The sequence below is a fragment of the Triplophysa dalaica genome, chromosome 22, assembly GCF_015846415.1.
Source record: "Triplophysa dalaica isolate WHDGS20190420 chromosome 22, ASM1584641v1, whole genome shotgun sequence".
Taxonomy (NCBI): domain Eukaryota; kingdom Metazoa; phylum Chordata; class Actinopteri; order Cypriniformes; family Nemacheilidae; genus Triplophysa; species Triplophysa dalaica.
The window spans coordinates 13,789,143-13,813,260 of NC_079563.1; the positions used below are offsets into that span (position 1 = coordinate 13,789,143).

The 24,118-nt window shown below is 39.9% G+C and overlaps 1 protein-coding gene across 2 annotated transcripts in view; it reads right to left on the minus strand.

The window, feature by feature from the left end:
- The window catches only part of robo3 (roundabout, axon guidance receptor, homolog 3 (Drosophila)), an 82,259-nt gene that overhangs the window by 19,214 nt on the left and 38,927 nt on the right, over positions 1 to 24,118 (minus strand). For both annotated transcript variants that reach the window (XM_056736632.1, XM_056736631.1), the window contains exons 7-18: positions 21,232 to 21,356; positions 17,489 to 17,660; positions 15,581 to 15,786; positions 12,551 to 12,632; positions 11,978 to 12,146; positions 8,669 to 8,835; positions 8,142 to 8,263; positions 7,842 to 8,058; positions 7,491 to 7,615; positions 7,099 to 7,276; positions 6,661 to 6,888; positions 6,266 to 6,305 (exon numbers count right to left, since the gene is read on the minus strand). In XM_056736632.1, coding sequence (XP_056592610.1) covers positions 6,266 to 6,305; positions 6,661 to 6,888; positions 7,099 to 7,276; positions 7,491 to 7,615; positions 7,842 to 8,058; positions 8,142 to 8,263; positions 8,669 to 8,835; positions 11,978 to 12,146; positions 12,551 to 12,632; positions 15,581 to 15,786; positions 17,489 to 17,660; positions 21,232 to 21,356 — 1,831 coding nt within the window. The remainder of the gene's footprint in view (positions 1 to 6,265; positions 6,306 to 6,660; positions 6,889 to 7,098; positions 7,277 to 7,490; positions 7,616 to 7,841; positions 8,059 to 8,141; positions 8,264 to 8,668; positions 8,836 to 11,977; positions 12,147 to 12,550; positions 12,633 to 15,580; positions 15,787 to 17,488; positions 17,661 to 21,231; positions 21,357 to 24,118) is intronic.

The window sequence follows — 24,118 nt, forward strand, 5'->3', positions numbered from 1 at the left end:
GTTAAATGGCAAGGTCTTCTGGAATATTGTTGCAGACCATGAATGTGAATCAATTATCTATTTAAATTGGTCTTATTTTTATTAATCAATTTTTCAGAACACAAAATGAGCTATTTTGAAGAATGTGCATTGTATTAACAAAAAAGACCTATATATGTGCATGGAATGTTTTAGAGACACAGGAGTTGCTTTGTTTTGCTAATGGCTTCGTTCTTTATCAATTGACAGCTGCCAAGCCACACCCTTAGCAACCAAACAGATTATTTTTTGCAACCGTCTAGCCAGACCTACATCTCTGCAGTAGAATATTATAGAGACAAGGGGCTTGGTTCGTTTGACTTGTGGTTTGATGTGTTATTAATTGACAGGTGCTATTCCACACCCATGGCAACCGAACAGGTTAGCTTAGCAACCGTTTAGCAAGATCTATATCTCTGCAACAAATCATCGTAGAGACATGAGAATTGGTTCATTGCACTCGTCCCTTAGGTATTATCGGTTTACGCCCGTTTTTGCATACGAGTGTAAGCATGCATGGTCTGTATTAAAAGTTACCGACCGTTTCTGTCATATTTCTTGGTGTGGAAGAGTGTCATTCGTTGTGGATTTGTTACGGTGCCATTCCTGAGCCTAGTTGACAATGGCAAGGCCAATAGAGGCCTTAGACTGCTCGAACCCGCTAAATGCTGCTTGCAGCTTTAATTCTTCTTCTTCTTATTATTATTATTCTTCCCTAAAAGTGATCGTGCAGCCCAAACCGTAAAGCCGACAGAGCTGTGACTTGGTCAGATGGTAGTAGTCCTTGTCGCTACTCAGATACAGGGAGCCAGCCAAATCGGCCCATAGGTGGCGCTACAGCGATGAAAGGCGCGTTTGCGCACGTAACCCCTAAACCGTTTGTCGCACACCCAAGTGTTTTATATCAGTGTAATCATTGGCTCAAAACTTAAAAAACGTATATCTCCGATTTCATTTCCGGTATGCAAATTTTTTCGCTAATTTGCATTTTATGAAAAAAATTAAAAATGAACTAGTCCCTGGATTTTTGCCCGATCGGAACCAAACCAACGCTGATGAGTTCTGATGAGTGTGAATGTAAATAATTATCAAAAAAAAGTTGAATTTTCAATTCACGGCCGATATGTGGCGCTAAAACGTCCAAACCGGAAGTAACATATTTAACTAAAATGGCCCTAACTCGTGAACTGTTTGAGATATGTTCATGGGGCTTGGAAAATATGTGTAGACTCTCAGTCCGGGGTCACAATAAAAAAACTGCGGCATTTGGCCACTAGGTGGCGCTATAATTTGAATGAGCTAGAAAATGGCTATAACTACGCAACCCTTTGCCCGATTGACTTGATATGTGGTATGGTGGGTCTTTGTCTCATGCTACATGAATATCTCAAAGGACATTGGCGTATCTCAAAAAACATGGCCGCCATTGGCCAATGAAGTTTGAGCGCTAATTACACCGAGTTAACTGAGGCCGATCAAAACGACACTCGCTGGGATTATTTGTCTCACAGTCCTTAAGGTCTGTAAGAAATATGAACTCATTTGGCCACCGGGGGGCGAAATAACGCTTTAGGAGTGCTTAAACCATTGTGTATCACGTGACATTTGACATATACCCAAACTAATGTTATCATATGATAGCTCTCCTTATTCTGAGCAACTTTGCCTCTTGAACCACTTCTGTCGATTAAACGATTTGTGAGTTATCGCAGATGATGTCTAAAACCTACTTTCGCGAACTAGTCGTTGGTTTTTCGACTTAACGGAACCAAAACAATGCAGATGACTTCTGTGGAGAGTGATTGTAAATAATTATCGAAAAAAAGCAGAAATTTCCTTTCACGGTCCCTTAGGGGCGGCCAAATTTAAAAATGGGAGGAGCCTATCACATTTAAATGGCCATAAATCCAGAACGGCTTAACATATCATCATGGGGCTCGGGAAATATGTGTATACCATCACTCCAAGTTCACCTACAAAATAACGTGGCATTTGCACACTAGGTGGCGCTATAACAGTAAAAATGGTAAAATTGTTGCGTATTTCATTGCTTAAGCAGTTGTGTATCACGTGACATTTGTCATTTACACAAACTAATATAATCATATGATAGTTCTCCTCATTCAGAACAACTTTGCCTCTTGATCCATTGATGTCAATCAAACAGTTCGCAAGTTATTGGTGATGATGTTAAAGACGTACTTTTGCATACTAATTTTAGGTCTTTCAAGCAATTTCCAAATTTTCACCACAGTACAATTCTCTGGACTCTCTAGATAATTTATGATCAAGGACATGTTGAACTTTTTCATAAATGTGACCATAACAGAGTCCTTTATTATATTAACCTCAAAAGTCTACCTGAAAGCTTGCTGCTCCTTAATGAATAATCCAACTGACTTGCCATATAGTACTATTATACATATTATGACACAAAAAAAGCATGCAAAATGTGAAGGTCATCGGAAGAGGCATGCCTTCATAACAGACAAAAAAGTGAAATATAATTAATTTCAATGGCTTTTTTAGAGTCACCAGATCACAATGTGTGTATTTATGGATATTATGTCTCTCTGTATAATAAGAGTGTGCATGTACTGTATAGTTCTGTGTGTCATGTGTGATCGAGACTGTGCATGTGTGTGGAATGAAATGTGTCTCACAGGAAGACAGTGTTAGAAATAAAATGTATTACACATTAAACGTTGCTCCATAATTACACATCTATAAATACAGCACATGTCTGGCTGCTTTTATGATGCTGTGTTGATATATATATATATATATACAACACACCTTTATTAGGTACACCAGTTTAATTGCATGTAAACCCAAATTGCTACTAAGCCAGTCACATGGCAGCAACTCAATGCATTTAGACATTTAGACATGGTAAACATGACTTCCTGAAGTTCAAACCTTACATCAAAATGGGATATACTGTATAATGTGTGTACAAAATAAACACAATTTAAATGGCACGGCATTCTAGACTATTATGAATGGGAATCAATGTATCTATTTAAGATGCTCCTGGCCATAAGCCTTAAGCTTTTTTTATACACGTCTATCATAATGTATGGCAGGTGCCATGCCACATCCATAGCAACTAAACATGTTAACTTAGCAACCATTAAGCTAGACCTATATCTCTGGAACTGAACATCGTAGAGACATGAGAATTGGTTAATTTCACTCGCCCCTCAGGTATTATCGGTTTACACCTGTTTTTGCATATGAGTGTAAGCATGCGTGGTCTGTATTAACCGTTGATGACCATTTCTTTCATTTTTCTGGTTATGGGTAAGTGTCGTCCATTGCGGATGTGTTATGGTGCGATTCCTGACCGTAGTCAGCGAAAGCAGTCGACCTTAGACCTCTTAGACTGCTCGAACCCGATGATTGCTGCTTGCAGCTATATTTCTTATTATTATTCTGCCCTAAAACTGATGCTGCAGCCCAAACCGTAAGACCGACAGAGCTGAGACTTGGTCAGATGGTAGTAGTCCTTGTCGCTACTCAGATACACGGAGCCAGCCAAATCGGCCCATAGGTGGCGCTACAACGATGAAAAGCGCGTTTGCGCCTTATACTCCTAAACCATTGGTCGCACACCCAAGTGTCTTATATCAGTGTAATCACTGGCTCAAAACTTAAAAAACGTATATCTCCGATTTCATTTCCGGTATGCAAATTTTTTCGCTAATTTGCATTTTATGAAAAAAAAAAAAAATGAACTAGTCCCTGGATTTTTGCCCTATCGAAACCAAACCAACGTTGATGAATTCTGTGGAGTGTGAATGTAAATAGTTATCGAAAAAAAGTTGAATTTTCTGCTCACGGCCGCTAGGTGGCGCTAAAACGTCCAAACCGGAAGTGGCATATTTAGCTAAAATGGCCATAACTCGTGAACTGTTTGAGATATCTTCATGGGGCTTGGAACATATGTGTAGACCCTCAGTCCGGAGTTATAATAAAAAAAATGTGGCGTTTGGCCACTAGGTGGCGCTATAATTTGAATGAGCTAGAAAATGGCTATAACTACGCAACCCTTTGCCCGAATGACTTGATAATTGGTATGGTGGGTCTTTGTCTCATGCTTCATGAATATCTAAAAGGACATTGACGTATGTCAAAAAACATGGCCGCCATTGGCCAATGAATTTTGAGCACTCATTACACCGGGTAAACGGAGGCCGATCAAAACGACACTCGCTGGGCTTATTCATCTCAAGGTCCTTAAGGTCTGTAAGAAATGTGAACTCATTTGGCCACCGGGGGGCGAAGTAACGCTTTAGTAGTGCTTAAACATTTGTGTATCATGTGACACTTGACATATAACCAAACTATTTGTATTATATGATAGATCTCCTTATTCTAAACAACTTTGCCTCTAGAACAACTTCTGTCGATCAAATGGTTTGTGAGTTATCGCAGATATTGATAGAAACCTTTCTTCGCAAACTTGTCCCTGAGTTTTTGACCGATCAGACCCAAACCAATGTAGATGACTTGTGTGGAGTGTGAAGGTAAATAATTATCAAAAAAAGTTGAAATTTCCTTTCACGATCGCTTAGGGGCCCCAAAATAAAAAAATGGGCGGAGCCTATCACATTTAAATGGCCTCAAATCAACAACGGTTTAACATTTCAGCAAGGGGCTCAGGAAATATCTGGAGACCATCACTAGGATGTCACATAAAAAAGAACGTGGCGTTTGGACACTAGGTGGCGCTATAATAATAAAAATGGCAAAATGCACATGTCTTTTGGTGGCCTAGACAACTGTTCGTCACGTGACATTTGAGTAATACACAAACTATTGATATCAAACGATAGATCTCCTTATTCATAACAACTTTGCCTCTTGAACCATTGATGTCTATCAAATGGTTTGTGAGTTATTGGTGATGATTTAAAAAACTACTTTTTCAAACTTGTTCAAGGATTTTCAAGCAATTTCAAAATTTCCACCTCAGTTCATTTCTTTGGACTCTCTAGGTCAATAATCATCAAAATCATGTTGAGTTTTTTTTTGTTTTGTGACCATAACAGGGTCCTTTATTATATTAGCGTGAAACGAGTATGTTATATGTCGATACTCCTTAATAAATAATCCAACTGACTTGCCATGTAGTACTATTATACATATTATAACACTTAACAAGCATGCAAAATGTGATGCTCATAGGAAGAGACATTCATTTCGATGGCTTTCTTATAGAGTCACCAGATCACAATGCATGTAGCTTTGCTAAAGGAACGATAAATATGTGCAGGATAAAGGTGTGTAGTGTGCGTGTGTGTTTATGGATATCATTTCCCTCTGTATCATATGAGTTTGAATGCACTGTATAGTTCTGTGTGTCTTGTGTGATCGAGAGTGTGCATGTGTGTGTAATGAAATGTGTCTCACAGGAAGACAGTGTTAGAAATATAATGTATTACACATTAAACGTTGCTCCATATTTACACATCTATAAATATAGCACATGTCTGCTTGCTTTTAAGATGAGTGTTGATATATATATATAACACAGCTTTATTAGATAAAACCAGTTTAATTGCATGTAAACCCAAATTGCTACTCAGCCAGTCACATGGCAGCAGCTCAATAAATTTAGGCATTTAGACATGGTAAACATGACTTCCTGAAGTTCAAAGCAAACATCAAAATGGGGTATATTGTATTATGTGAGGTGTTTGTATAAAATTAAGCATAATTTAAATGCCATGGCATTCTAGAATATTATGAATGTGAATCAATGTATCTATTTAAGATGCTCCTGGCCTTAAGCCTTAAAAAAAATGTATACACGTCTATCATAATGTATGGCAGGTGCCATGCCACATCCATAGCAACTAAACAGGTTAACTTAGCAACCATTAAGCTAGACCTATATCTCTGGAACAGAACATCGTAGAGACATGAGAATTGGTTAATTTCACTCGTCCCTTATCTGTTTAAACCTGCATATGAGTGTAAGCATGCGTGGTCTGTATTAACCGTTGCTGACCATTTCTTTCATTTTTCTGGATATGGGTAAGTGTCATCCGTTGCGGATGTGTTATGGTGCGATTCCTGACCGTAGTCAGCGAAGGCAGTCGACCTTAGTCCCCTTAGACTGCTCGAACCCGATGATTACTGCTTGCAGTTATATTACTATTTACTATTGTATTGATATTTACTATATATATAAACATTAGATTCAAGCAAGTTAATACTGTGAGTTAAAGGCATCCATTACCTTCCATTCAGTCCAGAACTTTCTCCATGTGGAAAACCAACTACAAAAGAGAGATCAAACAAAGCCTTCAGAAAAAAATCTATGCACTTAGTTAGGGATACAGTGAAATAGAATCATTCCAAGATTAAAGTTTAAATACTGATTGTGTAAGCCCACTGCATCTTCCACAACCTGAGGGATGGGAATTTAAACCCATGTCATGCAAATCACGATACACCCAGATTTTGTAGCACGTTTGAGACGCTCGGTCTGTATAATTTCTTCAGAGAACAAGGGCTAACACAAAGCAGACAGCTCGTGTGAATAAAAAGCACCACGGCTGTGCTGGATTGCTCCCCCGTGAATTCCTCCTGTGCGTTGTGTGATATACATAACACCTGTGCACATCTGCATACCTGCAGGTGTGTACGCAAAGGACGCCGTGTAGTGGCTGAGCTCTTTCCTCTTCTTGCGTCTGCAGTAAATCCACACACTGAATCCCATAAGGATTACCCAGCATGCACCGCCAATCCCTGCGATGAAAGCTGGCTGCTTCACTACATCTGTGATCTGCTCAGAAAGACTGACGTTCTCGTCGGATTCGCTGCCTCCACCTGTGACTGCGGGCTGCTCTGCGGGCAATTCTGGAGAGAGAGAGAGAGAAAAACGCAGATCAGAGGGTTACTTTCAAACTGAATGTCTTAATGCCATCCAACATGTTGGAAAGAATCAGGAACTTTAGTCTCATAGCAGCTGTTCAAAAAAAATCTAAGAGAGTGTACTACTTTTCTCAGCAAGACTTGACTAAACAAGCTATGCCCTGGTTGGTGGTTGATGTTTAAGGAAGCACTTACTGATAAGCACAGACACGGGCTGACTGTGGGCGCCCACCCCTGCGCTGGTTACGGCGGCCACCTCAACCTGGTACAACAAGCCGGGCAGAAGTCCTTTTAACAAAGTGGTAAGCATGTTCCCGTCCACAGTCTGATTGATGTGATACCGTGTCTGGGAGTCGTTTCCCATACACCAAACCTAAAGCGAGAAGAGATAAGGGTTTGGAAGCATCCTGACCATGATTATGCTGGATAGTCCCACCCGCTGTGAAATCTCAATCTTTTAAAAACCTGCTACATAGAATTGAAACAGAGATGATGGTATAAAGAAAAGGTCACGTCTCAGCTTAACAGTAGGATGAACATTTTTGCTGTACAGTTTTAAGGTGTCGTCCTTAAAATTAAAATCTCACCTTATATTCTTGAATGACTCCATTTTGCATCTCAGTGGGAGGAGGCTGCCACGACACGCTGATGCTTGAACTGTTGCTGAGCTTGACTGTTGCCACGGTTACAGCACGAGGGGGGGCACTTGGCACTGCGAGAGAATTAAAATCGAATTACAATTTTAAAAAAGTAAGTGTCCTTAATAGTATCTACATTATCCTCCTCCATAATTCTATTTCGCCCGGATGAAAAGATTGATCTTGTTTATGTGCGGCAAATCAGAATCGAGTTAAACCTGGCTGAATGAACTCCAATCCAATTGATTACAGCAAAATGAAATTGAACTGCATCAAACGAATGAGTGGCGGATATCTCACCCTCCTCTGGCGTGTGGAACGTCAGCGGTCGGCTGTCCATCCCCTGGAACTCATTAAAGTAGGGTCGTATTTTAATCTCGTACTCCGTGCCTTTGAGCAGGTTGGTGATGATGGCGTTCCGCTCCGTTGCCGCTTTCACATCCTGTTGAGACCAGGAACCGCCGACAGGACGATAAAGCAAGCGATAACCCTGGATATACTGAGACTGACGGTCGACCTGGGAGATGGCGAGACGGAGACAAGAGATAAGGTCAGCGGCCGGGTGAATCGTGAGGGGTTCAAATGTGTGCAGGTACTCACATTCCAGCTGATCTTAACGCTGGACGCGGTCAGGAGCGTTGGCTCGTGAAGCTGCACGGCCATCTCTCCCAGCTCCCTTTGAACCTGTCTGTGGTCCACACCTTGACCAGTAGGACTTACATCTGCAGACACCAGACATCAATAATTAATTTGATCTGTATTACAATAAATATATATACACGCATACTATGCAAAATAACAGAATATTCATTTGTATTATGGTATAAAATATGATATATATTTGTTTTGAAAATATATATAAAATTAAATTAAACAATAATAATAATAAAATAAAAAATTAGTAATAATACATAATTTTTTTATGGGTGAAATAATAGGTTCACACAATAGATCCAACTGACACGGAATATAACAGATTTTTATTTAATCTTTAAATACAGACACAATTTATGATCGGTCATGACTGCTTTTATGACACAATGGGAACATGCATTTAATGTTCAATCGTTTTTTAAAGATCTATATATACAGTGCTAATAAATGTAACTGGTCTCCAGAGTACCAACCTTGTGTTCGTACGGGCTCCGAGATAGGGCTGGGGTCGCTCAGGCCATATGCGTTTACCGCCCGCACAATAAACAAGTAAATGGTGTTTGGAGACAGCCCGGTTACTGTGTGCTTCTCCAGTTTCACTAAATCTGCAACCGTCTGCCACGTACTGCCTGCTGATTGGCTGAAAATGACATTCATTGATAACTTAATAACATGTATCATTGTATCGCATGAACATCAACTATTCAAAAGTAGTAGTGTCATTCAACCCTGTGTGAACACAACATCAATACAGTAATATTCTGTGCTACATTTAGTTCAAAGCGTCTTTATGGCATTATAGGGAGCATGGGGGTTTAACAGCACAGTCAATGTCAGGAATGGTTATGGGCTCTTGTCATTACACGTGTCTGTTTAATGACCCAGCTCCTCTGTGAGACGAACCATCGCTGCTTTTCTTTTCCTCTGGTGCGTGGGATGCCTAGAATAACTGATGTCTACCGCCATAGGTTATTTACACCAGGGTGCTATAGGCCGGGATTGTCATAATGCAGTCAGGGCATGCCGTAACACACTCGGATGCAGTAAATAAATAAAACATTGGCTCCTGAATTGCAATTTCATAGAATGTGAACCAAAAACGTGACTTGTTTCCCAACTGGGATACTTTGATTTGAAGGAGAAAAAGAAGTGAGGAAAGTAAGGATGAGCAAATAATGAAAGAACATTAATCAAATCTACATCTAATCAATCTCCTTTATAAACTCGCAGCCTATTGCTCACAACCAGATGAGGACTAACCATACAGGAAGAAACTGGCTTAATGAGAATTATTCTCAGGATTTTGCCATCGTAGTCCAGTGGTGTTCCGGCGGGCAAGATTCATAATAACGCAACCCCCTTAATAAACAATGAATGTTAAGTGGGGACATCAGCCTGTGCCAGAGGCCTCGGGATATTTCTCTTCACTTGTCTGTGGTTAACCATCATCCTTGTTTGGATGGTCGTCACGTGCACCGTGTTCAAGGTTTATTTTTCCCCGGTGGCGACTCCCGCTGCAGACGCACAGCCAATAAAAGCCGACCTGTGCAATTAGGCCGAGCCATAAAGGCTGGGAACCTCGTAAATATTCTTTCAGCAGCCCTTCCGATGGCAGCGATAAATCCAAGGTCACTTTGCTATCAGCTGGGATGGAGAGAAACAGGGAACGCTCGGCAATTGACAAATCTCTTTGTCGTGATTGGATGAGACTGTGACGGTACACAAACACAAAAGAGGGCAGCAACGTAAACCCGGTTTTCCAATCCAAGGTGTCCAAAGCCAAAACTAGAGTCTTCATTCGCCATCCTGATTGTTCCCTCAGTGTCTCACGGCACCTCAGGGAAGCAAATTTTATTGCGAATATCCCCACAGCACTCTATAAAGAATCAATTTTAAGGATGTGGGGCCATGCTAGCTCGTACCCCAAGGGGGCACGGAAGAGAAGAGAGACCCAGCCTGTGTATATAAAAATTCAGAAAGAATGAAAATGTGTGTGGGGCGCTTCAAATCTCCATTGCTGAATAGCCGTATGTCTTGCCTCGGAGGAGTACAGGACCTTGGTTGTGTAATTAGAGGTAGCCCCATTTCAACCAGCTTATAATAGCTTAGAGGGACGTCTATGTGGACTAGATTTGAATACATTACCATGTCATACTTAGACCCTCAAACTCTCATCGCGCACAGATTTCTCCTGCTTACTTTCCACCACGGCCATCTAGAATGAATAAACTCTGGCACACTGGCGAACCCCAAACCACTTCAGCAAGAGTACTTGAAATTTAAGATTTAATGGGAACATATAATAGAAAACAGGATTTTGCTTGCTCGCTATTTTGGTATGAAGAGATGTACTACGTAGGCATATTGTAAAGTTCACAACCCCTGCTAGGATAAAAAAGGTCTTTTTAGTGCAAGCCTGGGCTTTGTAAATATAGGGTTTTTAGCATATTTTGCAACACATTTGTTCTGATTTTTTTTAAATTGGCAGGAAACCAAATTTCCATTTACTGTCCTTATGAAACCTTGTATCTCCATATTTTCTAACTTTTTTATGTTGTTGCCATAAATCATTATTATTAGTCACCCTTTATGTTTGTCACTGGGTTTTGCAAATATCTAATCAATAAAAAGTTGATTTTTGATATGAAACTGTGAACACTGTAGCTCAGTGGTTAGAGCATGGCACTAGCAATTCCAAGGTCATGGGTTCGATCCCAGTGGATTGCACATAGTCAGAAACAAATGTATAATACAATGCAATGTAAGACACTTTGGATAAACGCGTCTGCCAAAGGCATAAATGTAAATGTATTTAGTCATTAAGTACAGTGTTTTTTCCATTTCCTGAAAAACAGCAAATTTGGACACCCAAGGTTTCGGAAGTATGGCGATGATATTATAATGAACATGAGTGAAACGGCTTCTGGTGAGACCTTATTTCTTTCCTTAGAGATTAAGGGGATTTTTGAAAGTTGGAAGCCTGGTCAACATGACCTGGGTGGGACTAATGTTTATAATAAAAATAAAATGACCTGCATGGGTAGATCATGTAAGTAAAGCAACTTACTGTACATTGCATTATCCTATAAAAAAAAAATTGAAGAGTTTGTGCAATCCCTAGGATCGAACGAAAATAGGAAAGCTTAAGTTATAGTCCCTTACTAGTCCACCAATAACATACATGCAAAAATGGGCCATCCAGAAATCGTCAAAGTTATGATGCCTAGGTCAACTTATCAATGGCGCTTTAGTAAACAGTAACTGGCTCCCACTTGAATGTCAATGTCCCTTGGCCACAGTCACATCAGAGACCCGTACAAACGAAAGTCTTAAAGGCACAGTAACAAAAACAGCCTGTCTGAAAAAAGATCCCAATAGTAGAATATGTAAACATTTAATAATTCAGAAAAAAACTCAATTTCATTTGCAGGACCCCAGCTGCTATTAATTTAGATCTCTGGTAGTAGGTTGAAGCCTGAGGGGAGTGATTCTTGTAGCAGGCAGGATGTGAGATGTAAGCGCAGGATGTAGCTGCACTCGCACGACTGTGAGGAGCATCAGAGCAAAGGAAGGGGTCAGGGACGGGGCAGCCACGGGGTGGTATTACCCTGCGTATCACGGCTGACCAGCCACGCTATGACAGTGACACTGAATTAATAAAAAATGAAGAATGGATCTTCGGGAACAGCCTCCGGCAAGAGGCAATGTTATCCGGGGAAGAAAATAAACAGTAGGTGGTAATAAACTGAGCAGATATTATCATCCATCACACATAGACTTACCTAAAAGCCTCAATAATGTAAGAAGTGACGGCGGCTCCACCCTCATGCGCGTTGGGTTGCCAGGTCAGAGTCACGCTGTTCCGGGTCACGTCAGTTACGACGGGCTTCTGAGGCGGACCGGGGAGCTGGTAGGGCTCTGAAACCGGGGGTAAAGAAAGACCTGCATTTTCTGTGAAGCATAAAATAAAGAAATGAGAACATTAGCATCAACCTCTTTGCTACGCTTTAATGGTCCAAGTTATCATCCAGATAGATCTGTGTAATCATTTGCTTGTCTGTGTTTGTCGTGAACTACGGCTCTATTTGCAGTATATCCAAAGAACCTGTTCAATCTGTACTATTCTAGATTTATAGAATGTTATAACAGAGATCAATACTAAACAGAATGTGATCCCAGGTCAGCACATTTATATACGCCGACATCTGGCAAATGCATTATTTGCTGAGCAATATTTGCTGAGCAAACTTGCAATGAAACAGCCTCCTCAGCTGATTTTACGGTTTAAAGATGTTATGCTGTAGTTTGTCAAAGATAAGGACACCCATGCGATGATGAAGCTTGTGTTTTGTTACCTTTCACTGTGACAACCCCACTCCAGCTTGTCTCTCCACTCGAACTGGAAGCAACACAGGTGTAGGCCCCGGAGTCCGTTTCCTAGCAACAGCAGTCTCAGGGTCAGCATTTGTATGGATAAACTCAAGCACAATGCCGTACCCTGCTCGGCACGGCGTGAAAATCTTAAATAAGTAGCAATTCCTTAAAATTGCTTATTATTCTACAATGAAACAGAAACATTTGCCATTTACTCAGAAGCGCTACTAAACATAGAAACAGGAGGACAGAAGTATGGCTTTGTTTCAAAACAAACGGAAATGATATTTTGGCAACACAGACATGTTCTCGGTGCAAAAACTGCTATGTAAGGAAGGCAGCATAATTATGTTGTTTCCAAATTTTGGACAAATTTCAAGGCAGCATTGCATGTAACAAAGATTAATTGAGATAAACTTGGACAGCTCAAGAGAAAAAATATATATCAAAGAAAATTCTTTTTGTTTTTGAATTGTTAGTTTTACTCTACTGAAATAAGTTGTAAGTTAACTTTGTGACCAATTAGATCTTTCGAAAACCAAAAATTTTTTGTATTATTCTCTTTGTGGTTCATACAACTGAGTAGTTGTGTTCGCATGGGCGTATCGGATGTTCAAGACAAAAAAGGATGAGCGGTGAGGAGGGCATACAATTTTAACCTCAGGACCGCGGGGGGAGGTCGGGCCGAAATTGCTTACGACAGTGAGAGGTGTAGTAGAGGTTTTCTCTCCACGATGGCGATCTAATAATGCTGACAGCTCAGGGGCACCAATGACACGTCTGAGGATATGAGACATTGCGACACACACATGCACACACACTGTGACCTCAAATTACTGTCTGCTGGCATGTGATGTTTTTGTTTTTAAGTGCAGATTGGCATGTGGTACATTTTAGGACTAATACAACTTACAAAAATATCTTGTCTGTGTGTGAACCCATGCAGTAAAGGATGGCTTTATATCCTCAGGCTGTACAGAATTGTGTTGTAGAGAATTATTATGAACATTTATAAATCTCTCCTGGGAAAAGGAGAAGAGCAAACAGAAGGTGTGGTAACACTTTCCTATGTGACCTATTGCTCTTAAGAGCGGATAACTGCATTGGTTAGATCTCCACTGTGCCAAGTGTTCATTGGTGGAGAACCAAGCCCGCGCAGAGAGGTAAACGTTGGGGCATCGGCTGATTAATCATGGATGGCAGCTCTGGCTAAACACAAGCTTAAAAATGTATGAGTCAAAACGGAAAAAGGGAGCAAAAATCATCTCCTTCTATTCAACTCTTCCATCTCTTCCTGTTTTCCAGCTCGCGTCCATGAAATATCCATTAGTTTGACTAACTAATTCACTCATTTATTTCCCTGTCTTTCTCTCTCTTTCGCTTGGCACGGTAAAAAAGCTGACGGTTTCTGGCGATTCTCCCGGTATAATGCCGTGTCTTCAGTGCTTTTCTTCTCTCACTCCTTTTCTCACATTCGTGTGCCACCATCTGTGCAAACCCCAGTGTCCGTGCCCCCTGTGCGCTGCCATCATGCAGGGCTAATCGCGTACTAAAGGGGGCCAATGGAGGCTCCAGAAGAAAAAAGGCTGGATCAATACTAGAGCCAAAGAGTTTCAAAGGTGCATCTGAACAAAGCATGCAATGGACAGCAAAGCCAAATTAATACAAACTAAACACAAAAAGTATAAATCTGCACTGATAAACACGACTTAAATTAACACGACCTGAGATGATTTTTAATGAGCATTGTTATTAGAGTTTACCGAAACTGAAACTATTAATATGTCTGCCTTTTTTCAACTAACCTAAATGTTTTATTTAAAAAAACGTAATTTCAACAGAAAATTTCAACTAAAATAAACCAGAAATAAAAATATGAACATATAAACAAATATAAATAAATAAATATGAAAATAAATAAAAAGCAGTAAAAGCTCCAATTACAAAAATAAATATTAATGTCATATATTAATATAATATTAACAAAACTAAATTAAAACTAAAAACAAAAGTATATGAACCAATGAGTAAGCTTTTCCAAACAACAATATGCATATACCGGATAAATGGATTTTTGCTGTTAAACGCATTAAGGCGACATTGGGAATTGAAAAGAAATATGATTTTCAATAAATAACACTAATAAATATTTGTTGGTGATCCCAGGATACTAACCCTACAACATCCTTGCTTATAAACCAAATCAGTGAAAACAACAAAAGAAGGATTCCTATTGGCTCCAACGGAGTTGCATCTTTGGTGGTGATTTTGCACAAAGCTACAGTATATGAGCATCAAGGACAACAACATCCAACGTGTTACAAACAATTCGGAGTGCATGCATCACCTCACAAGGTTGCTGAGAGTAGCACATAAAGATCTTGTGTGTCTTTATATCGCAGAATGAGCATTTAATTAAGGCGCGAGTGACTGTTAATCATTCCCGGGCGAAATCTATTAACACATCGGCTCTGCAGTGCAGCGACCTCAGGTGAAACCCACAATCCCGCACACCCCTGAGGCCCTGAGCGATGGATTTCATTACACTAGCTCGCTGTAATGCAAACGACCGCACTCGTTCCCATTACCATCATAATGACCGGTTTTACCGCCGTATACAACTTTCGCATGAGCGGATGGGTCACCGATAAACAGTCCAGTGACAAAAATGATAATTGATCGTCTAATTAATCCTGCCTGTTTACTGTTAAATCAAATGTGCAATAGTTGTGATGACATTTTACAGCCATCACCTGCGTCTAAACCTCACACGGGCGTGTTTGACAACGCCGTGCGCCATGGCGTAAAACGTGCATCTGGATACAGTGATGGAATATCATACAACAACATATGGTGACTGTCAGAACAGAGATCACCCCATGACGGGACGTGTGTTGAAAGAAGGCACGATTTGAAATAACCATATGTTAATACCCCAGTGGTATCAGGATTTTCGAGAATAAAAGCAGCCCGTGCTAAAATGCACTTAAACACAATCTCGACTGAAGTACCTGCAGGGCTGTGATTTGCAAAGTGCCGTTTTCCATTAGGCTAATGCGAGCATCGTTGCCCAGGATCCTCTGTCCGTCTCTCTCCCATTGGATGCTGGGAAGAGGGTTCCCCATTACGTGACACTGCAATTGGGCGGTGGAGCCTGGGGCGAGAGTCTGATTGGCCGGGCCTTGGCGGATGATGGGGGGGATCCGGTCAGACGGGGCTAGGGGGGAAAAATGGGAGAGGCGTGGGCCACGAGAGCCAAATTAGCATGTAACCACCATCTCATCCACTCGACACTCAAGAGATCATTGAAAAATACACACTGTGAATTATGCGAAGTAAGATTCAGAAGGATCATTATGAAGAGAGGCTAACATATCATGAAATCGAATAAAACGTAGGTTCAAATACATCACCATATATTCCAAGTAACCTGCGCATAAAATACACATAAGCTGCCAAACAATTGTGTATTTATTTTAATTTAGTGATGCCTAAAACTTATTTTGAAATGCATGGATGACTTCATCTGTGCAATAGGCACAAGGCAAAAAAACAGATCACTTAATGAATGTGCAAATCAGTTTGACTCGCCATTTGTTTCGCACGCGGTCCACTATCTGAATGCAGCTCTACTCCTCTGGGTATCATTTCATGTGCCGGTTTTGTTTTGCAAACATCTTTATAACATTGCAAAATGTTTAAATAAAATTATTGCATGAATTTAGCTTGCGGAACAATATTTACCGGTTTATAGATGACATCACCAGTCAAAATATCTCAGGCACATAATGCGTGACTGGATTTTACAGGACGATGCTGAATAACTACGGCAACAAGCTTCCATTCTTCCATTTCGACTTCCTTTCAACTGTGTCCCTTCTGAACACCAAAGTGATTGCCTTACATGCCCGTGTTTGCATGAATAATTAATTTTTTGTTGCAATGGAGCTGAAAGCGTGTTGTCTATTGACCAAACCTTGGAAAAAGGTCTATGGATGAATAATTTACAATTCTGTTACCGCTGCATTCTCATTTTAAATAACAAGGGAAAGCAGCCAGCATCTCTGACATTTTCTCTCCGCTGAAAAAAAGAGAAAGTCCATGGGGTCAAGAAAGGAAGATAAGTGCTGTATCACTCAAACCGTGTTGTTTTCCAAGATGTGAAACTCAAAGGCGCAAGATTCATATAAGAACCTTGTCCTCCGGTATTGATGCAGTGACCCTGTGGAGCACATACATATATAAGTATGCGTGCCCTTCGGTAGATAATTTTATTATGCATCAGAACATTACAGCAAACATCAGTCAGATGACGCTCTGTCAGGGTCGTCCACCTTAAAGGCCACGCGAGACAGAGGGGATTCTGGGAAATAAGATTATTTTATGTAAGCAGGCTGGAGTTTTTTTACAGAGAGGGCAGGGTGATGCTGATATTAGACTGTTGGCGAAGGTTCGTCTGTGTGGTGCACAGTTCGGTACGCACAGGGAGTGCACATAAACTGTTTATCTTGTTAAAGGGGAGCATGACGGAGTCTGCATATGTTCCTGGGGTTATTTACGATCGCGCCCTGTCCTTTCCGATTACGTCTGGACCGCTTCCCGCTATTCTCTCGTTTGTGGAAGGCAGCAATGGTAATTTGGAGAGGCTTTGAAGACTTTTTAATTCATTTTCATTTAGAGCAAAAAGGCGACGCGGGGCGAAGCGGCAATTTGTTCAAATGTAAAATAAAAACGTTAGCTGAATCTTTGTGATAAGGCCCCACAGAAGTAATTCAATTACATGTACAGTTCTGGACCTTTAATGTGGTTAGATTGATATTAAAATATCAACACAAGCACATAGCCAGTGTTTTGAAGGAGCTAGTGAGGGTGACAGTAGATGTGTGTTTTCTTAGCTGGTTAAAAAATTTGACACTCACTGCTTTCCACTTCTAGGAGGGCTTTTGTTAAAATGCTGCCCGCCACACTGATGGCCTGGCATATGTAGTACCCAGAATCCTCGCTGTGCACGTCTGTAATGGTCAGCTCTCCACTCAGCGACACAGAGAAACGGCCTGATTGTGACGGAGGTTGGCTGGGGAACAGCAGGACCTGTTCAGAATGACAAATAGTGGAAACAAATGCTGTAAACATAATCACATTACATTCAAAGGTAATGTTGTGACTAGAATACAAAAAAGCAGCATACATAACCAGTTTATTGCATTTACTTTCAACAAAACAAATCTATACTAATGTGCCAACCATAAACAAAAAAAAGGGTAACATCATTGTAACACACTGCCTCTTGCGTCTTTAGGATTACACAAGTAATATATATTTTTATTTAAACATTATGAATATGTTTGTACATATTTGATATACATACACATGTATGTGTGTGCATTTAAATATGCATTTAAATAAACACACCACATGTACTTTATATTAAATAAACAAACATTTATTTTGGAATCAATTTCGATTATGTCAGGTCTCTTTTTTTACATCTAAGAATTTAATGGGATATGTATAGGACTTGTCCAATTTGCGCTCATATGAATGAAACATCACTCCCTTCAATGCAAAACTGATTCTTTGGAGTCTTCACATGTGCCAGACAATAGCTGCGTCATCTCAGCTGGTGTTTCAGGGAGCAAAGGGGGTCTGATATACAAAAGACAAGAGCCATGGATCATAAGGAGCCTTCCTCTTGGATGAGACTACAACACTGACAGCTGCACCATTGTTCCTTTTGGCCAGTGTGTGTGTCACTGTTTCATTTTTGGGGATAATCCACTGACCCCATCCAAACCTCTCCCGCCCCCTCACCGCAGCCCTCTGGCTCTGACCGGACCTCTTTAGTTCTGTTCTATATCGGCTGACCTCAGTCAACGACCACACATACACACACACCAACAAAAACAAAGAACAGAGACAAGATTAACCAGTTCACGACCCGTGGTACAGCGGATATGCGCTCACCTCTGGCCTGTGACACATTCTGCTGGGAGTGGAAGAAACGGTGGGAGGAATATAGAGATTGGCTTCCTTCCTCTGAGTTTTTTAGAAACAACCTGAGGCTTGATTTATCATTTTTGATCTGGTTTATTAATAGAGACAAGCGCGTCTTACTGGGCCATGGGAGAAGTTCTATTCCCCTGACCCGCCGATATACACACACAAGCTCAACACACACAAGAGTTCCTTCTCCTTCCTTGTATAGCCTGTCTCATTGTATCTATCTCCCAACTCTACCTCTCTCTTTATTTCTCTCGTCTTTTATCTCTGTGAGGCTTTAAGATCCAGAGGCGTAATGCTCATTAAAACTAAACTGGCAGGTGTTCCGACAGACATTGTAGAAGTTCTTAATGTAACTTGAACACAAAGTGAGTTATCAAAATGTTCAATCTACTCTTTTTATACAATAAAAATGCATGGTGATCACTATATGCAAGCTATAAATACATCCAAAAATCCCCATACAATACAGTGTACTATGTGTATATTATGGAAATGTGTGTACAGTATATTGTCAATTATTTATTGTATATTGTGTAAATGTATGTATATTGTGTGAAGTGTGTATATTGTTATCTATGTAATTGTACATTTTCATATCTTGTTGCTTGTACTGCCATGGTACCTAAGAATTTCACCATCAGTACACTTGTGTACATGGTGTGTGACAATAGAGATTTGATTTGATGTCAACTTCAGCTACCTCTTAAAATCATCTACCCAAATATATACATTTATTTACATTAGGGCTGCCAAACGATTTATCTGAATATAATGTTTGTGTTTACATAATATGCCCGTGTTTTGTGCATATTAATGATGTATTTAAAAACACATACACCTGCTTAGGAAATACTTAATTTCGTATTTATATTTACCAAATCATTTAAATTACATACAAATATTTATACATTTTTAAAATCTAAAATACACCCATGTTAAAATACAAAATTAATATGCACAATACACAGACATATATTATGTAAACACAAACTTGTATTTTGTATGCGATTTTCTCGATTACTTGTTTGACAGCCCCAACTTACATAAATTTCAGTTTTACAAGATATGTGTGTAAAAACTGAAGAATGTTTATATCAAGTTATAATCAGTATTCAATTTCCTTTCAAATAACCAAGGGTGTAACTTCGGTTTGAGAAGTGGGGGGGGCACAAAATGGGGGATGTTTTTTTATTTGATTCCCATTTAATGCATTTACATACATTTATGCACTATGGTGATACAAAATAACCTAAATAACAGTAACCTGCGAATGGAGGACAGTTAGTGATTTTCTCCATAGCGAATTCAGTATCACAAACTCAAAATACCTATGTTTTGCATTGTTTTTGATTGCTTAAATTGAATAAACAATGAAGTCACACAGTGTTTTTATTTTGTAGCAAAAGATAATGATTTTGAAGGGGGGAAATATGAGTATTGACAGAGAAATAGAGGAAAAAATGTCTTTTAAACCTGAATCTGTGGTTGGGAGGAGACAGGTCGGTTGACTTTCTAAAATGCTAAGCGAGGTTTAACTTACCTAAACAACGACCAGGGAAGCCCCCATTTCTGTCAAGACTTGTCATAAACACTAGCTGCTGTTAAAAGAACAAGTGCTTTTTCCAAAGATAACACTAGTCTCACTTTAAGCTTGTTTATTTTAAAGAAACCACATAACGTGGCTCAAGGCAGCGACAAACCAAGAACATAACACTTTTCTGTTATCATGTTTATGTTTGGTATCAGTGATAAACAAAATGTTTTTAATTTGGTTTTCTTTGGTTGTTGTTAAGCTGTTTCCTTATAATGGATTTTAGGGAAAAAACTTTTTTTCTTGATCTGTTTAATAAGGGCTTGTTCTTTTAACACAAACTAGTGTTTATTACAAGTAAGGTTTGGCTTACCTAGTCGTTGAACATAAGTATTTTGAGTTTGTCATAGTGAAATTGAATGTCTATGGAGAAAACTTTCCGCACAGACTCCTCGGTCCTACTTCTCTGTGGTGATGACGGCGTGCAGGTAAAAATCATAAACAAATTTGAAAGTGAGAGGGCCATGAAAGGGATTTTGAAAATTATAGAGGAACCCTTGTCTCCATTTGAAATTACGCCCCTGCAAATAACAGACAACATTTTTGTCTGCAAACGTGATTCTATATGACACCGTATAACACAGACACACTTGCACGAAAGACCTCCAGAGAAATCTATCCTGGATGTGAGATCAGCTGGATAATGAAAAATAAATCCTTCAGATTTCCAGGCTATATTGCCACCTTTCCTATATCACAATCTTTAAACTTTCACTCAGCTCTCAAATAAAAATCATCATAACAAGTCGCACAGGTTTGGAAGGACATGAGTGTAAATGACGACAACATATTGATTTCTGGGGTGAACTTTCCCTTTAAGAATATAAAAAAATATGAAAACCTATTCATAAACAAGAGTAAGGTTCAATACAGGGGCTTCCTATTCAAAACAATACTTCTTTTGTCAAGAACTTCTTTTTACTCGTGTACTTGCTCACTACTCAAAAGTTGGCCCTGATACAAAACAGCAGTCAAGGAAAGTCCATGAAAGTTTTGGGGAGATGCTTTGATGTGTTTTGACACCGACTCCAAGGGCTACCCGCTTGTGTTGGTGCTGTTTTCTCTTACCTGACTGCCTTCTTTCTGCCAGAACACGGCAGGTGGGGGATTTCCCTTTGTGCCACAAAGAAAGGTGACAGTACGGCCCTGGGCAGAGATCTGATCCCGAGGACGAACCACAATCTGAGGAGTAACTGCAAAAGAGAAAAGAAACATATGAACAAAAGCCACACAACCTGAAAATTGTACTAAACTCCTAAACTCCATTTAAGCTTATCCTTAATATATACAGTCTAGAATTGTTTAGTCTAAACTTGAGCCTCTTAAGGACTGTGTGAGATTAGGCCCACCACTGGCATGCGTAAAACTGTCATTGCTGATATTACCCATAGTCCCATGTTTTAAGCCCCCCACGGGTGAATGGAAAGAAAATCGTGGGTGAGTGTGCACCCATGCAAACATTTTCGTGTGAACTGCGAAGCATGTTTAAATAAAGTCATTGGTGATATACCGACCCCATGTAACACAAAACCAAAATTGACACCTAATTCATAAACAATTTGGGTTTCCCCTGAAAACCATGACCTAAACTAATCCCCACTCAGCAATCTCCACGTTAATTTTCCTGGTGTGTATACATTTTATTTTGACACCAAACGGGTGCATTAACTTAACCCAACGGGGTCTAAACATTGGTTGAGTGTATGTTCTGAACACAAAGAGATGGATGAAAAGAGCATAATTTTTATGGATGCCTTTTCTCCTCTGCGCCCGAAGAGGTACTTTAAACACAAGATAGCACATCTGATGTAGTGATGAAGAGCCCTTATCGTGTGTGGGCGTACCGAGGGCAAATCTACGCTTATATATTAGCATCTGGACTAATCTACAATTTCGGTCCGCTAATGAGAGTTCGGCTATAAAGAAGGACCTCTCAACATCCCAAGTGCATGACTGCACGGCCAAGGGTTTAGACCGTCTATCTTTTTCTGGATCCATTCTCCCTCACTTTCTCTCTGTTAATCTCTTTGATGAGACTTCATTGGCTTTCTTTCCACTGCGGTCGCTTGGCTCCTGCCCTTGGTGTGAGTTTGATCAATGGTTCTTTCTGACGGATGCTAATCTGCTGGTCTCATCTGCCCCGCAGCCATCTTTCTAGTCAGCACCATTACAACACCTAACACAGGATCTACTCTGTCTGTTAAGTCAATTTCCACGTAAATTGCAAAAATATGCAATGTACTGCGATACAAAGCCGCATAAAAACTCTGAGACCATTTCAAAACAACGTAAAATGTAAAAATAAATATGTTTTTCTAAATTTACTATTTATAGGTATGTATTCAGGAACATTTTTCATTTTTGTTTAATTCTGGAACTACTAACAAAATTTCTACCAAATTTTCTAATAAAAATATTGTTTTATATGAATTTATTTGCAGAAAATGAAACTTGAGAAAGAGGTCAAAAAGTAGAAAAGATGCTCTGTATTTTTTTCAGACCTCAAATACCGCACAGAAGTTCATCTTTGCTTTTAAGCAATACGACAGTCATATTTGTACACGTATTTAGGAAAAGTTTGAAAGTTTATGTAATGACCTTAATATTTTATTGATCAAAGTTTAAATGTGTCTTATGCAATCAGTCTTTCACGTTGCTGTTGGATGTCACTCCTGTGATTTGATTTTGTTGAAATTTAACAGACACTGGACTGGAATGACCACAATGAACGTTTGGAAGGGTTTCTTAATTTCTCCCATGGTTTTATACCTTTAACATGCTATAACATTATGGCCTAGTTTACATTGCCTGAAAAACCTCTGAAAACAAAGTTTAATCAGTGTATAGGAACCAGGTTGGAATATGCGGAATTAAATAAATGCAAATCTAATTATTTTCTTGAAAAAATGCTCTTGATTCATCTCACTTTGTTCACTCTGGGTGTAAATAGGTCTTTATCAAGGACAAACTTCCACATTAGTGCCGTGTGATAGATGTCGTTTTGCATCACGCATGGAATACAAACTAAACTGATGATAAACCTTCACATGTTGAAGCTCAGCTGGGGCTGATGGGTATCGATTATTTTCCGTGCTATTGCCCTTTATCAGACGACATGGACGTGCAATGCTGTCACCTTTAACCTTCACCAGCTAATTGATTTCTCATCCTCTTTTCCACTACCTCGCAATTCCTTTTGTTTCACACACGATTAGAGTGATGCGCCGCCTCTGACAACACACAATTGTCCTCAGAAAGTGCTTTCTCCTTTAGCTCACCTTAAATTTTTCACTAATTCCTCAAGCTGAAGGGCCGATGCCGTTTGTAGCGCCCTTACTAAAGTGCGATAACAAACTGCGCTCAATTCTGTCTTCAAGACGATCATATTTGAACCTCTCTAACTCTTTGAAGTTCTTTTCACCGGTTTTATGAAGAAAGACAAAAACGATCAAAAAGACGCAATTGGCATCAATGCATCTGTCTCTGATCAATTTACCGATTGGCTCCCTGCCTGCCTGCTGGCTTTTCTCGTCGACTCTGTCGTAGGCCGTAGGCTGCATCACAGCTTGGAAGCGACTACATGCTGAAACAGAACAAGGCCCGATAGGGAGCCTGGCCGCAGGGGTCACAAGGTTGCTGTCCAGAGGTTAAGCAAAAGCCTTAAGCCTGACCCTAGAGGTCAAATCTGAAACACATCCCTTGTCTATATAATTTGGATCACAAGAAAGGCCTCAAATCAAACTGGAGAAGAAATTCTAGCCATCCTCTGTTCCTCCGAAGGTCCATGCCATCAATCCTGTATTGACCATCTTGCTCTCACCTGAGCTTATGCAAAGAATTAAATATTGACGGACCGCACAGCAAAACCCTGTTTTTCATGTCATACTTACAGGAACAGCTTCCATGTTCCAATATTCTTAAAAAACGGTTCTTGCATTGCTCTTTGACACCCATC